Source organism: Lipotes vexillifer, unplaced genomic scaffold (assembly GCF_000442215.2).
Source record: "Lipotes vexillifer unplaced genomic scaffold, Lipotes_vexillifer_v1.1 scaffold977, whole genome shotgun sequence".
In the NCBI taxonomy this organism is placed as follows: domain Eukaryota; kingdom Metazoa; phylum Chordata; class Mammalia; order Artiodactyla; family Lipotidae; genus Lipotes; species Lipotes vexillifer.
The window spans coordinates 2,173,395-2,190,322 of record NW_006783088.1 but is presented as its reverse complement, the minus strand read 5'-3'; the positions used below and the strand labels follow the sequence as shown (position 1 = coordinate 2,190,322).

The following is a 16,928-nucleotide window of genomic DNA, read 5'->3' as shown; positions in this document are numbered from 1 at the left end:
GAATGCCAGATCTGATTTCTCAAAAGAAGCTATAAATCAAGATTAAAAAAAAAAATCATTGTGTGTATTACACAAAAACTGTTCTTTAAAGCAGCCTTGTAGGATACTGGCTCGTGTGACTATTTCACACTAAGCAACAGTAGAGTATTTTTGCATTAGAAAATTAAGATTACAGAAAGACAATTGCATACATACTTGAAAGCAAGTCCCTCAAAGACTGGCATTAAGGGAAGCTTAAAAGTCTGGCAGAGTGATATGGCAGTGTCAAAGAGGCCAGCCTGAACCAAGAGAGTGACCATCTCCTCTGCTGACGAACTTCCTGCGGAAATGGAAAAGAGCTATTTAGTGCACCCAATGGCATACGGAAATGAACTGAACCCAAAGACTGCTTCCTTGATGAATACCTCATAATACCAATGACATGCTTTAATACCCATCTAGTATACTATGTCCACTGCCTGGCCCTAAAATGTGCTGTTGGTGCTGAATGCCTACCTGCAACCGCGACTGCCGAGGGATCATGCTGAGCTAGAGTGAGGCGAATGCGAGCCAAGGAATACTCTTTCTCCAGATCTTCTAGTTCCAGGATTTCAATTTGTCTATTTGCTATAAGCCAAAGAAAAACATTTTCCATTCCCAAAGTACAAAGGAAGTGCCTACTATTAGACTAACTCAACCTGTCAATTTCCACTAAAAATTAAGTAACATTCAGTTTTAATTTCATGAAGGTGGGGAGAAAACAAGGGGTTCAATAAAAGCTAACTTGAAAAATAAAGCAACATCCCAGTCTTACACTACAGCTGAGTCAAATCAAACGACTCTAATGACAACAGCTGCAGATGAGGAGGGGCTTGCAAGGCCTTTCACAAATAATTTCAATTAACTCTTACAACTGTGAAACACTGCTATCTCTATCAGTAAGAAAGGAGCATGCCCAAAGTGAGGGGCAGAATTAAAACCAACTGTGCCTGACTCTAGAGCCCAGGCTCTTTAAGGAAGGAAATCATGCCTCCATGGTGATACCAAAGGAGCCTGACAAAAAAACGTTTGGTACTAAGCTGATTTAAAAACAACAAATGCACGCGCACACACACACACACACACACACACACACACACACACACACACACACACACACACACACACACACACACACACACACACACACATTTGTAAGCATTTTCATTTCCCATACAGGTATACAAAGTTTTCAAAGAGCTACCAGACAACCTTTAGCAGAATATTGAAAATAAACTACCAAGAAGGAACTTTACAATATTTTAATAACTACCATACATATACAATATACAATATAATTATATATAGTATTACAACTACTATCCAAAAAATAAATATAAATAATACTACTATAACAATATAATTGCTCTTCAGCAAAGAATCAGCATGAGATCCCTGACTCACTTGGGGCAGCTGTGCATTCTCCATCATGATTCCTCTTAGGGGATGCTCCAGGGCGATCATACTGAAAAGACAAAACAATAGATATAACTGTGAAAAACTAGGGTTTTTATAAAAAATTAATTTTATTTTTTGGCTGCATCGTGTGGCATGTGGGATCTTAGTTCCCTGACCAGGGATTGAACTCGTGCCCCTGTGGTGGAAGCGCGGAGTCTTAACCACTGGACCGCTGGGGAATTCCCTGAAAAATGAGCATTTTATTTTCATATCATTCTTTTGTGTGTGTGGGAACTTTTATTATTTTTTCTATTTTATTTTTTCATTAAAAAAATTTATTTATTTATTTATTTTTGGTTGTGTTGGGTTTTTGTTTCTGTGCGAGGGCTTTCTCCAGTTGTGGCAAGCAGGGGCCACTCTTCACCGCGGTGCGCGGCCTCTCTTGCTGAGCACAGGCTCCAGATGCGCAGGCTCAGTAGTTGTGGCTCATGGGCCCAGTTGCTCCACGGTATGTGGGATCTTTCCAGACCAGGGCTTGAACCCGTGTCCCCTGCATTGGCAGGCGGATTCTTAACCACTGCGCCACCAGGGAAGCCCCTCATTTTTAATATATACCCTTTCTTTTTTCCATTAACTATGATCCAGAGCTTTCAGGCTTAAATTCTCTCAACGTAAATTACATTTATTTCAACTAGCACAGCTCTTCTCACAAAAGTACTGTAACCACTAGACAAAGAAATGGAGTTGTTTGCCAACTTGGCTGACTTAGCTAAAATATGTTACTGAGTCCAAGGACACAGATTTGATCTCCATATAAACCACCTGACTTTCCTTGGTTTCAGAGTTACATTCTCTACCCATAACCCTGGGAAAAACCATAGTACATTCAGGAACTATACAATACAAGTAGCTGGGAGTATATGACCCCAGCAGCATGGCAAAAAAAAAAACACCTCACGGTTCGCCTCCCCTAAAATAGTAGCAATAGATTAAATTAACAAAAATGAATGAAATAAAAGCAGCTACCATTTACTGAGCACTTTCTGCAGGCCAGGCACTGTCACTGCTCTAAGCACACTACATGAATTATCTCATTTAATACCCAAACAATCCTATAACGTAGACATTATTATTATCATGATCTAAGAGGCTAACTGGACAGTAAAAGATTAAGTAATTTGCCTGAAGTTAGGTTGTCTAACTCCAAAACCACCCTGTAATACTTATTCCTACAATAATTCTGAACTTGGAAACTAAAGGGGTAGTAACGTATAACAAATGAATTGCTACAAAAATATATTAAGTCCACAAATATCCCAGTGGAAATTTTAAATGAAATGAAGCAAAATGAGGTAATAGTTTTCAAAGGACCAAACCAAATAAATTAAATGATCCCCAAATTCCAGGATGGAAAGTTTTCATACCACTGCACCAGATGCTGGCTGAACAATCCATGCGTATTCTGGGCGAATAAGGCGTAAACAATTAATAGCAGCCAGATAACAGTTGCCTTGCTTCTCAAGTCCCCGGAGAGTTCGAACCTCTCTGCCAAGACGCATTCCATACTCAAACATCACTGTGCCAGCTATGAGGCAATAATAGATATTACAATTTCAAAAACGTATCTCTTTAGAGATACACAGAGAGTTTGTCACGCTTATCAAACATTAAAATTTAAAACAAAATTGAGTTTAACTTAAAACCACAAAAAATCATGTGCTGGTGAGAATGTGGAAAAACTGGAACCCTTGTGTAGTGCTGCAGGGAATGTAAACTAGTATAGCCACTAAGGAAAACAGTACAGCAGTTCTTCAAAAAATTAAAAATAGAATTACCTTATAATTCATCAATTCCACTTTTGGGTATATAACCCCCCAAAAAACAAACAAACAAACTGAAAGCAGAGTCTTGAAGAATTATTTGTACATCCTTGTTCCTAGCAGTATTATTCACAACAGGCAAAAGATGGAAACATCCAAGTTTCCAGAAAAATGTGATATATCCATACAATGGAATATTATAAATTCTGACACTTACTACAACATGGATGAACCTTAAAGACTTTATGCTAGGTGAAATAAGTCTGTCACAAAAGTCAAATACTATATGATTCTGGTAGCCAAATTTATAGACAGAGAATAGAACGGTGGTTGCCAGGGGATGGGGGGGGAGGGAATGGGAAGTTGTTGTTTAAGGAGTATAGTTTCCATTTCGCAAGATGAAAATAATTCTGGAGATTGGTTACGCAGTAATGTGAAGGTACTTAGCTCTACTAAATACTTAAAAATGGTTAAGAGAGTAAAGTTTATGTATATGTACTTCACCACCACCACCACCACCAAAAAAAAAAGAAATCTCCCAAACATCTGAAATGTTACTTTTGATGTTTAGATACTATATTCCCAGAGAGTACAGAGAACAAGTCTCAGCCATATTGTCACCTATTCCCCACCCAGGATTTGGGTGCTCTGTCCAAATCATACTCTTTTTTTTTTTTTTTTGGCTATGCCATGTGGCATGTGGAATCTTAGTTCTCCAACCAGGGACTGAACCTGCACCCACTGTATTGAAAGTGTGGAGTCTTAACCACTGGACCATCAGGGAAGTCCCCCAAGATCACAGACTCTTATTTTATTTTATTTTTTTAATAAATTTATTTATTTTTATTTTTGTCTGCGTTTGGTCTTTGTTGCTGCGCGCGGGCTTTCTCTAGTTGCAGCAAGCGGGGGCTACTCTTGGTTGCAGTACGTGGGCTTCTCATTGCAGTGGCTTCTCTTGTTGCGGAGCACAGGCTCTAGGCGTGCCGGCTTCAGTAGTTGTGGCACGTGGGCTCAATAGTTGTGGCTCACAGGCTCTAGAGCGCAGGCTCAGTAGTTGTGGTGCACGGGCTTAGCCACTCCGTGGCATGTGGGATCTTCCCAGACCAGGGCTCGAACCTGTGTCCTCTGCATTGGTGGGTGGATTCTTAACCACTGCTCCACCAGGGAAGTCCCAGACTCTTATTTTTATAATGCTTTAGTTACATAGGTTGAATGAAACATTGAAAAAACATTGTTCTGAGACAGCGTGGGACTCCAGAAACTAAACAGATTTTAAAATTCCCTTTCAGTTTCCAGATCAAATCAAACTATTTTTCATCCCAACAAATATTTTGAGTGCCTGCAATATGTAAGACATTTTGTCAAAAAAACAGCCTTGCTCCAGAAAGACCTCAACGTTAATCTAGCTAAACTGGTCTTAATCAGGTTGATGTAATGGATGTTGTCATTGTGAAAGCAGTAATAGATCTTGAATCACCTATTTTTCCTTTCTTGCATTATTCAAAGAATATGCAGGACTTCCCTGGTGGCGCAGTGGTTAAGAATCTGCCTGCCAATGCAGGGGACACGTGTTTGAGCCCTGGTCTGGGAAGATCCACATGCCACAGAGCAACTTATTCCATGAGCCACAACTGCTGAGCCTGCGTGACACAACTACTGAAGCCCATGCGCCTACAGCCTGTGCTCCGCAATAAGAGAAGCCATTGCAATGAGAAGCCCACGCACTGCAATGAAGAGTAGCCCCTGCTCGCCGCAACTAGAGAAAGCCTGCGCAGCAATGAAGACCCAACGCAGCCAAAAATAAATAAATAAATTTATTTAAAAAAAAAGAAAAAGAATATGCAAACATATTTTACCGTTAGGAATATTAAGAACATGCCTATGAATTACTTCTATCCATTCTTTCCAATGAAAATGAGTAAGAAACCTAATAAAAAATTCTGAGTGAAAATGGTATAAAAATGTTAGAGGTTCCAAAGGGTAACCACAATGGTCATCTTGTAAAATATGATCTTAAAACAGATATGTAATCCCTTTATTTTAGCTGACCTGATAATGACTTCATTGTCATCAAACAAATCCAAATTTAGAAACATTCTACAAAAATGACTGGCCTTTCTTCTTCAAATATATCAACGTCATCAAAGGCAAAGTAAGGTTAAAAGAATGCTCCAGATTAAAGGAGACTAAACAGGACACTTAAATGCAAGATGTGATCCTAGATCAGGGGGTGAGGACAGTATGGGGGAAATGTACTATTAAAAAAAAATCACTGGTCTTCCCTGGTGGTGCAGTGGTTAAGAATCCGCCTGCTAATGCAGGGGATACGGGGTCGGGCCCTGCCCCGGGAAGGTCCCATATGCCGTGGAGCAAGTAACCCCATGCACCACAACTACTGAGCCTGCATTCTGAAGCCTGCGAGCCATGACTACTGAGACCCGCATGCCTAGAGTCCGTGCTCTGCAGCAAGAGAAGCCACCACAATGAGAGGCCCACACTCGGCAACAAAGAGTAGTCCCTGCTCGTCACAACTAAAGAAAGCCCGTGCACAGCAACGAGGACCCAACACAGCTAAAAATAAATAAATTAAAAAAAAAAAACCATTATGTTTGGCCATATTTAAATATGAATAGCACATAAGATAAGAGCACCACATTTACATTTAATTCACAAAATTAGTTACATGTTCTCAGTTTGATAATTGTATTGAGGTTATATAAGGAAACGTCCTTGAGACGCAAGTACTTATGTACTGAGACATGATTCCCACAACTTACTCTCAAAAGGATCAGCAAAAATAAGAGAAAAGAAAAGCCAATAGCAAAATGGTACAGGAACTTAAAACCAGCCACAAGAATTCAAGGTGCCTTTAGTGAAATAACATTTCTTTTAAAATTAGATGGAATGGACTTCCCTGGTGGCCCAGTGGTTAAGAATCTGCCTGCCAATGCAGGGGACACAGGTTCAAGCCCTGGTCCGGGAAGATCCCACATGCCGTGGAGCAACTAAGCCAGTGCACCACAACTACTGAGCCTGCACTCTAGAGCCTTCGAGCCACAACTACTGAGCCAGTGCACCATAACTAATGAAGCCTACATGCCTAGAGCCCATGCTCTGCAACAAGAGAAGCCACCGCAGTGAGAAGCCTGAACGCCACAATGAAGAGTAGCCCCTGCTCACCTCAACTAGAGAAAGCCCGTGGGCAGCAATGAAGACCCAATGCAGCCAAAAAAATAAAAAATAAATAATAATAATAAAAAATAAAATTAGATGGAAGATACACACAGAATGCCATCTAACTAGAAATGCCTCAAGAATGTTCTAGAATGGGAGAAGTGCCTTTTTTTTTGGCCACGCTGAGTGCCTTGTGGGGATCTTAGTTCCCTGACCAGGGATTGAAACAGTGCCCTCGGCAGTGAAAGTGGGGAGTCCTAACCAGTGGACCACCAGGGAATTCATGAGAAGTGCCTATCTTTAGGGCTTACAGGTAATCCACAAAAAGGTGAAGCTAACCTTGAACTTAAACATAAGTTCCCCAAATGCCTGTAGAGAACACTTGTCCAATGGTAAAAATAAGGTAAAAATTACTAAGTCAAACAGATAATATTTTTTGTAAAACATGATACAACTGATAAGGTTGCCTCCACAAAGACTGTATGCTTCAACTGCTCACCCTTCCGGTAATTGTGACGATAGATGTGAAAGGCATACAGAAGCTCATAGTAATTGTAAGTCATAAGGTCCACAGCTCTCGCACGTGATTCAATTATTCCCACAACCTAAAGGAGGCAATCAGATATCAAAGTTAGTAGCCAGCATGACAACCACCACAGCTGTGTACAGTCATCAGTGGATAAATAAAATTACCTCATTATGCAGATTCACATAGGGAAACTCTACAAGATCCTGTAGCTGTGAGCGTTCACAAAGAACTACCACCAGCTGCCGTAAACAATCTAACTGTCTAGAAGGAAAAGTGACATGAGGGTAAATTTTTTTAGTGGATTACACAGGGCTGGTAAATTGCCTCCTCTAAATAAGGCTGTGAGATTGATTACCTGCTGGAATCAGGAATTTGGGTTAAGGCTTCATATGCGTGGCTATTGTGACCTAAATCCAAATGATGTTTGAAAATGCATGTCCTTAAAGTAGCCTAAGTATCAAACATAGGGAAAAAAAGAACAATAGAAATGAAAACACCACATCCACGATAAAGCTCAAGGGCAATAACTAGATTACAGTTAGTCCTTACCTGACTTTTCCAGTCATCACCTGCTTCAGTTATTGCTGATGTAGCCAACTGAATAACCAGTTCAGGCAACCCAACGACATCGAGCAGACGCAAAACCTACAGGGAAACAGAAGAAGAAATTTCCATTAATGTTAACATGGTATAGTGCACTTCAAATTGGAATATGATTTAAAATCAATTAGAAAGATAAGTAGGTAAGATAAAGATTAAATCAAAGGTGCCGATAACAAGATGGACAAGATTATTTGGTTAATATTTAAGATTTTCCTTTAGATTCCACTGTTAAATAAGACACCTGTTGTAAAACCCTTTATTGGTCTTTTCTGTGCACAGCTCTATCCTCAGTGTTTAGTACATAATAGGTTCTCAGTAAATGTTTGTTGAATGAGCAAATATAATTTCACTACTAACTTCCTACTAACTGTTTAGGCCACAGATGAATTTAAAGCCTAGTAAATTAGCCTCATAGCCTTATAGAAACACTAAAGGGAATACATTAATGTCTGACATAAACCATTTCTTTTTTTTTTTTAAAATAGAATTATTTATTTATTTATATATAATTTTTGGCTGCGTTGGGTCTTTGTTGCGGCGAGCGGGGGCTACTCTTCATTGCGGTGCATGGGCTTCTCATTGCGGTGGCTTCTCTTGTTGCGGAGTATGGGCTCTAGGCGCTTGGACTTCAGTAGTTGTGGCGCGTGGGCTCAGTAGTTGTGGCTTGCGGGCTCTAGCGTGCAAGCTCAGTAGTTGTGGCACACGGGCTTAGTTGCTCCGCGGCGTGTGGGATCTTCCTGGACCAGGGCTCGAACCCATGTCCCCTGCATTGGCAGGCGGATTCTTAACCACTGTGCCACCAGGGAAGTCCATGACATAAACCATTTCTAATACAACATAGGACAGTGCTCTTTAAACCTTTTTGATTGTCCACCCTATTAAGAATGTCTGAGTACACTCCCCAGACATTTACTTATACTATATACACACATTTCTAAAAAATATGTATAACACTTTCAAAATATAAATTTCTTAAAGATGAAGATAAAGGTAGTTTAAAAATTATTATTTGTAGTTATTATCACTTACTGATTATTTGGCTTTTCTGCCTTAGTATAAACACATCTTTTTCTTCTGGACACTTACAGTTTTTTTTTCTTTTTTAAGGTTATACTTCTTAGTGAAGTATAACATAGTTAGAAATGTACACAAATCCTAAGTACACAGCTGGTTGAATGTTCACAAAGTAAACATACCCATGTTCCCAGCAGCCAAGTTAAGAATTATAATATACCAATACTCCAAAGCCCCCGCATGACTCCTTCCAGCCACTACTGACTTCTATTAGTTTTGTTTTTAATTTCATGGAAACAGGATCTATAGTATTCTTTTGTGTGTGTGTGCCTACCTTTTTTTTTCTTTTTTTTTTAAAAAGAAATTTATTTATTTATTTATTTTTGGCTGCGTTGGGTCTTCGTTGCTGAACGCGGGCTTTCTCTAGTTGCCGCGAGTGGGGGCTACTCTTCATTGTGTGCAGGCTTCTCACTGCGGTGGCTTCTCTTGTTGCAGAGCAGGGGCACGGGCTTCTGTAGTTGTGGCGCACGGGCTTAGTTGCTCCATGGCATGTGGGGTCTTCCCAGACCAGGGCTTGAACCCGTGTCTCCTGCATTGACAGGTGGATTCTTAACCACTGCGCCACCAGGGAAGCCCTGTCTGCCTGCTTTTGCTTAACATGTTTGTAAGACTGATCTATGTCATTTCATTCAGCAATTCATTTCATTGCTGTGTTGTAGTCCATTGAAAGAATATACCATAATCCATTGATCCATTCTGTTAATGGACAGTTGGATTGTTTCTAGTACATGAATTTTATGACATGCTGCTTGGAACATACATACATATCTCTTTTGGTAAACATGTATATCTTTCCATATATATTTAGACTTGGAATTACTGGGTCAGAAGGCATGTCAAAGATTGGAGCCAGTAGGTAAAATGTTTTCCAGAGTGGCTGTAACCAATTTATACTCCACCATAGGTGATCAGGATGCCTTGATTATTTGCATGGCTTCCTACTATCTTTTTTTTGTTGTTTTAAATAAATTTATTTATTTACTTTTGGGTGTGTTGGGTCTTCATTTCTGTGCGAGGGCTTTCTCTAGTTGCAGCGAGCGGGGGCCACTCTTCATCGCAGTGCGTGGGCCTCTCACTGTCGCGGCCTCTCTTGTTGTGGAGCACAGGCTACAGACACGCAAGCTCAGTAGTTGTGGCTCACAGGCCTAGTTGCTCTGCGGCATGTGGGATCCTCCCAAACCAGGGCTCGAACCTGTGTCCCCTGCATTGGCAGGCAGATTCTCAACCACTGCGCCACCAGGGAAGCCCCCTTCCTACTATCTTGAATTGACATTTTAATTCAAGGTACACTTAGTTAGATTTTAAAGTGGCATTCTTGAAAAGTTCAATTGTTTCTGGCTGATTCTCAGACCTGATTATAGACCGTCACTGTTTTTACCTTGCAATGTGGTTGATGAAGAGCCTATATCAAAAGTAGAAGTGCCAGCCCTATCTTATCCTCATTTGTTCGTATGTACTTTGTTAATATATTCAATCTGGCTGCTTCACAGGAATTTTTTTTTTTTTTTTTTTTGGCCACACCATGCATGGGATGTGGGATCTTAGTTCCCCAACCAGGGATCGAACCCACGCCCCCTGCACTGGCAGCGTGGAGTCTTAACCACTGGACCACCAGGGAAGTCCCTTCACATGAAGTTTTAAAAGCCAAGTCCATACTGTGAAGGTGATTTTCATTATTTAAAAATTTTATTTATTTATTTATTTAACTGAAGTATAGCTGATTTACAATGTGTTAATTACTGCCGTACAGCAAAGTGACTCAATTATACACAAATGCACATTCTTTCTTTTTTTTCGGTGATTTTCATTAAAATTAAGCAATATAATGTGTAAATCAGCTTAACCAGGCAAACATACTGAAATCAAGTGGATGAGTGAGAGTGCCACTCTGCAACCCTGCCCCTCGCTGTGACTCACTCTTCCCTCAGATGCCTACCTCGAGACTAAGTGACAAATGCCCACCTGGTGAAAGGACCAAATAAGGGCACCAGAGTCAATCCTGATATTAAACATTAGCACATCTTAATTTATTTGTTCTGTGAGTGAGTCCACTGGGGCAGTGATTTTTTATGGGTTTTTTTTTCCAGTGATGAAAACTATGGAACGTCTCCACAGAAAAAAATACAAAACGCTTTGCACATATTTTCAGGGGATGTATTGATACCTCAAACCTATCTGGCCTCAGATTAAAAATCTTTACTTAAAATTCAAAACAATTTTCTCATTAGTAGAATGGTAGACAGTTATTAGGAGTTACAAATCTACTTCCGTATAAATTCATTTATCTCTTTAACAAGCAACGAACAACTGTGAAGCCTGCTCCTGTTGCATTTACTTTTTGGTAGGAAATCCAGATAAACAACGTAGAATCTAGGGGCGGAGTCAAGATGGTGGACGAGGAGGAGGCAGAATTCGTGTCTCCTCACAACTAGGGCACCTACAGGAACCTGTGGGGGGGACCATGGACACCTAAGGGGATGGCAGGAACCCCCAGTGACCGAGTAGGATGTGGGAAGTGGGGGGGAGTGAGGGGGGAGAAGTGGAGGCAGGACAGGACTGGTGCCCCTGAAGGGCGGCTGGGGGAGGGGGAGGGATCCCACACCTGAAGGGGGAAATTGGGGGACCACTGGGAGGGCAGAGGATCAAAAGGGAGAGTGGCCAGGTTTCCCTGCCCACTTGGGCCCTTGGGAGCCTGCTGAGATCCAGGCCTGATCCTCTGCCCACTGAGGCCCCCTCCAGCCGCAGGATCCTGACAGAGTGGGAGGGAGGGAAGGGGGAGCAAAAATAAAGGCTGGAACTATGGGACCGCACCCCTGAGGGGCGGCTGGGGGAGGGGAGGAGTTCCTACACCCAGCAGAACCCACCCACGGTTAGAGGTCCAGCAGGGATGGGGGGAGACCCTGGGGGAGACCGTGGCAGGAGAGGGGGGTACAGAGGAATGGAAGGGAATGCAGCCAGCACTTTCCCTGTCCACTTAGGCACTGGAGAGCCTGTTGGGTTCTGGGGCCCAATCCTCTGCCCAGGGAGCCTCCCTCCTGCAGCTCAGAGCCCAAGCCCCACCCCTACCCCCCACCCAGGGTCGCACCTCTACACTTGGAGACCCCCTCCAACATGCCAGGCCTAAACCCCACCCACACACCCACACCCAAGGCCTTACTCCAAACTCCTGAACCCCACATTCCAGAGGCCCTCCTTGGGAGGTGCTGCCACTCCCCTTCTACGCAAGTCCTAAGCAGAGGCCCCACCCTACAATTAAACGTAGTCCATGCCCTGCCCCATGCTCAGATGTCACCCCCCACCCGCCTAGGTCCTGCCCCAGCCTAAACCCTGCCGCTGCCTAAGTTCCGCCCCCACCTAAACTCTGCCCCCATAGCCAAGGCTTTTTTTTTTCACTTTTCTTCTTTTTTGCTCTTTTAGATTGGGGTTCTGTTTTACCTTGTTGATTCATTTATATTTTTTTTCTAATAAATCTTTTATTTTTCTACTTTTATTTTATTCTTTATACTTTGTTATTGTTCTGCTCCTTTTGGCTTGTTCTCCCCGCCCACCACCCTTTTTTCTTTTTTCTGTTATGGTTTTATTTTACCTTGTTGCAGTTGTTTCAATTGTATTTTTATTTTTCCTAATATATTTTTTATCTTTCTTATTTTATTTTGATTTTTATTCTTTGTTATTGTATTGCTCCTTTTTTTTTTTTTTTTTTTTTTTTCCCACACCACATGTCTTGTGGGATCTTGGTTCCAAGGCTGGAGGTTGGCCCCAAGCTCCTATAGTGGGAGCTCTGAGTCCAAACCGCTGGACTAACAGAGAACCTCAGACCCCAGGGAATATTAATCAGAGTGAGGCCTCCTGGAGGTCTCATCTCGGCACAAAGACCTGGCTCCTCCCAACTGCCTGCAAACTCCAGTGCTGGATGCCTCAGGCCAAACAACCAGTAAGACAGGAATACAGCCTCACCCATCAAAAAAAGGAAAAAAAACAAAACAGATATGACAAAAAAATATGTTACAGACAAAGGAGCAAGGTAAAAACCTACAAGACCAAATAAATGAAGATGAAATAGGCAACCTACCTGAAAAAGAATTCAGAGTAATGATAGTAAAGATGATCCAAAATCTCAGAAACAGAATGGAGAAAATACAAGAAACATTCAACAAGGATCTAGAAGAACTAAAGAGCAAACGAACAGTGATGAACAACACAATAACTGAAATTAAAAATACTCCAGAAGGAATCAATAGCAGAATAACTGAGGCAGAAGAACAGATAAGTGAGCTGGAAGATAAAACGGTGGAAATAACTGCCAGGGAGCAGAAGAGAAAAGAATGAAAAGAACTACAGACAGCCTTGGAGACCTCTGGGACAACATTAAACGTGCCAACATTCGAATTATAAGGGTCCCAGAAGAAGAGGAAAAGAAACGGTCTGAGAAAATATTTGAAGAGATTATAGTTGAAAACTTCCCTAACATGGGAAAGGAAATAGTCAATCAAGTCCAGGAAGCACAGAGAGTCCCATACAGGATAAACCCAAAGAGAAAGACTCCAAGACACATATTAATCAAACTATCAAAAATTAAATACAAAGAAAAATGTTAAAAGCAGCAAGGGAGGGCTTCCCTGGTGGCACAGTGGTTGAGAGTCCGCCTGCCAATGCAGGGGACACGGGTTCGTGCCCCGGTCCAGGAAGATCCCACATGCCGCAGAGCAGAGCCTTGGCCGCTGAGCCTGCGCGTCCGGAGCCTGTGCTCCACAACAGGAGAGGACACACCAGTGAGAGGCCCGCGTATCGCAAAAAAAAAAAAAAAAAAGCAGCAAGGGAAAAGCAACAAATAACATACAAGGGAATCCCCATAAGGTTAACAGCTGATCTTTCAGCAGAAACTCTGCAAGCCAGAAGGGAGTGGCAGGACATATTTAAACTGATGAAAGGCAAAAACCTACAAGATTACTCTTACCCAGCAAGGATCTCATTCAGATTTGACAGAGAAATTAAAACCATTACAGACAAGCAAAAGCTAAGAGAATTCAGCACCACCAAACCAGCTTTACAACAAATGCTAAAGGAACTTCTCTAGGCAGGAAAGACAAGAGAAGGAAAAGAACAATAGCAAACCCAAAACAATTAAGAAAATGGTAACAGGAACATACATATTGATAACTACCTTAAATGTAAATGGATTAAATTCTCCCACCAAAAGACACAGACTGGCTGAATGGATACAAAAACAAGACGCTTATATATGCTGTCTACAAGAGACCCACTTCAGACCTAAGGACATGTACAGACTGAAAGTGAAGGGATGGAAAAAGATATTCCATGCAAAAGGAAATCAAAAGAAAGCTGGAGTAGCAATAGTCACATCAGATAAAACAGACTTTAAAATAAAGACTGTTATAAGAGATAAGGAGGGACACTACATAATTATCAAGGGATTCATCCAAGAAGAAAACATAACAATTATAAATATTTATGCACCCAACATAGGAGCACCTCAGTACATAAGACCATAAAAGGAGAAATCGACAGTAACACAATAATAGTGGGGGACTTTAACACCCCACTTACACCAACAGAAAGATCATCCAGACAGAAAATAAATAAGGAAACACAAGCTTTAAATGACACAACAGACAAGACAGACTTAATTGATATTTTTAGGACATTCCACCTGAAAGCAGAAGAATACACTTTCTTATCAAGTGCACACAGAACATTCTCCAGAACAGATCACATTTTGGGTCACAAATCAAACCTTGGGAAATTTAAGAAAACTGAAATTGTATCAAGCATCTTTTCTGACCACAACACTATGAGATTAGAAATCAATTACAGGAAAAAACAGTAAAAAACACAAACACATGGAGGCTAAACAGTGTGTTGCTAAATAACCAAGAGATCACTGAAGAAATAAAAAAGAGGAAATCAAAAAATACCTAGAAACAAATGACAATGAAAACACAACAATCCAAAACCTATGGGATGCAGCAAAAGCAGTTCTAAGAGGGAAGTTCATAGCAATTCAAGCTCACCTCAGGAAACAAGAAAAATCTCAAATAAACATCTAAACTTACACCTAAAGCAACCAGAAAAAGAAGAACAAAGGAAACCCAAAATTAGTAGAAGGAAAGAAATCATAAAGATCAGAGCAGAAATAAATGAAATAGAAACAAAGAAGACAATAGCAGAGATCAATAAAACTAAAAGCTGGGTCTTTGGGGAGATAAAAAAAATTGATAAACCTTTAGCCAGACTCATCAAGAAAAAAAGGGAGAGGACACAAATCAATAAAATTAGAAATGAAAAAGGAGAGGTTACAACTGATACCACAGAAATACAAAAGATGATAAGAGACTACTACAAGCAACCATAAGACAATAAAATGGATAACGTGAAAGAAATGGACAAATTCTCGGAAGAGTAAAACCTTCCAAGATAGAACCAGGAAGAATTAGAAAATATAAACAGACCAATCACAAGTAGTGAAATTGAAACTGTAATTAAAAATCTTTCAACAAACAGAAGCCCAGGACAGATGGCTTCATAGGTGAATACTATCAAACATTTAGAGAAGAATTAACACCTATTCTTCTTAAACTCTTCTAAAAAATTGTGGAGGGAGGAACACTCCCAAACTCATTCTATGAGGCCACCATCACCCTGATACCAAAACCAGACAAAGATACCACAAAAAAAGAAAATTATAGACCAATATCACTGATGAACACAGACGCAAAAATCCTCAACAAAATACTAGCAAACAGAATCCAGCAACACATTAAAAGGATCATACACCATGATCAAGTGGGATTTTTCCCAGGGATGCAAGGATTCTTCAATATATGTAAAACAATCAATGTGATACACCATATTAACAAACTGAAGAATAAAAAACATATGATCATCTTAATAGATGCAGAAAAAGCTTTTGACAAAATTCAACACCAATTTATGATGAAAACTCTCCAGAAAGTGGGCACAGAGGGAACCTATCTCAACAGAATAGAAGCCACATACGACAAACCCACAGCAAACATCATTCTCAATGGTGAAAAACTGAAAGCATTTCCTCTAAGATCAGGAACAAGACAAGGATGTCCACTCTCACCACTATTATTCAACATAGTATTGGACGTCCTAGCCACAGCAATCAGAGAGGAAAAAGAAATAAAAGGAATACAAATTGGAAAAGAAGAAGTAAAACTGTCAACGTTTGCAGATGACATGATACTATACATAGAACATCCTAAAGATGCCACCAGAAAACTACTAGAACTAATCAATGAATTTGCTAAGGTTGCAGGATACAAAACTAATGCACAGAAATCTCTTGCATTCCTGTACACTAACAACAAAAGATCAGAACGAGAAATTAAGGAAACAATCCCATTTTACCATCACAACAAAAAGAATAAAATACCTAGGAATAAACCTATCTAAGGAGGCAAAAGACCTGTACTCAGAAAACTATAAAATACTGATGAAAGAAATCAAAGATAACATAAACAGATAGAGAGATACACCATGCTCCTGGATTGGAAGAATCAATACTGTGAAAATGACTATACTACTCAAAGCAATCTACAGGTTCAATGCAATCCCTATCAAATTACCAATGGCATTTTTCACAGAACTAGAACAAGAAATTTTACAATTTGTACGGAAACACAAAAGATCCTAAATAGCCAAAGCTATCTTTGAGAAAGAAAAACAGAGCTGGAGAAATCAGGCTCCCTGACTTCAGACTATACTACAAAGCTACAGTAATCAAGACAGTATGGTACTGACACAAATACAGAAATATAGATCAATGCAACAAGATAGAAAGCCCACACAAATATGGTCACCTTATCTTTGATAAAGGTCGCAAGAATAGAAAATGGAGAAAAGACAGCCTCTTCAAGTGGTGTTAGGAAAAATGGACAGCTACATGTAAAAGAATGAAATTAGAACACTCCCGGACTTCCCTGGTGGTGCAGTGGTTAAGAATCTGCCTGCCAGTGCAGGGGACATGGGTTCAATCCCTGGTCTGGGAAGATCTCACATGCCATGGAGCAACTAAGCCCGTGCGCCACAACTACTGAGCCTGTGCTCTAGAGCCCACGAGCCACCAACTACTGAGCCTGTGTGCCACAGCTACTGAAGCCTGCGTGCCTAGAGCCCGTGGTCTGCAACAGGAGAAGCCACCGTAATGAGAAGCCCTCAAACCACAAGGAAGAGTAGCCTCCGCTCACCGCAACTAGAGAAAGCCCGTGTGCAGCAACGAAGACCCAATGCAGCCAAAAAAAAAAAAAAAAAAAAAAAAAAAAACC

The 16,928-nt window shown here is 40.7% G+C and overlaps 1 protein-coding gene across 1 annotated transcript in view; it reads right to left on the bottom strand.

Annotated features, from left to right (window-relative positions):
- The window catches only part of NUP160 (nucleoporin 160), a 55,226-nt gene that overhangs the window by 4,675 nt on the left and 33,623 nt on the right, over positions 1 to 16,928 (bottom strand). The window contains exons 24-31 of the mRNA XM_007455718.1: positions 7,489 to 7,584; positions 7,295 to 7,389; positions 7,104 to 7,200; positions 6,910 to 7,015; positions 2,841 to 3,001; positions 1,423 to 1,483; positions 496 to 606; positions 196 to 319 (exon numbers count right to left, since the gene is read on the bottom strand). Of these exons, the coding sequence (XP_007455780.1) occupies positions 196 to 319; positions 496 to 606; positions 1,423 to 1,483; positions 2,841 to 3,001; positions 6,910 to 7,015; positions 7,104 to 7,200; positions 7,295 to 7,389; positions 7,489 to 7,584 (851 nt within the window). The remainder of the gene's footprint in view (positions 1 to 195; positions 320 to 495; positions 607 to 1,422; positions 1,484 to 2,840; positions 3,002 to 6,909; positions 7,016 to 7,103; positions 7,201 to 7,294; positions 7,390 to 7,488; positions 7,585 to 16,928) is intronic.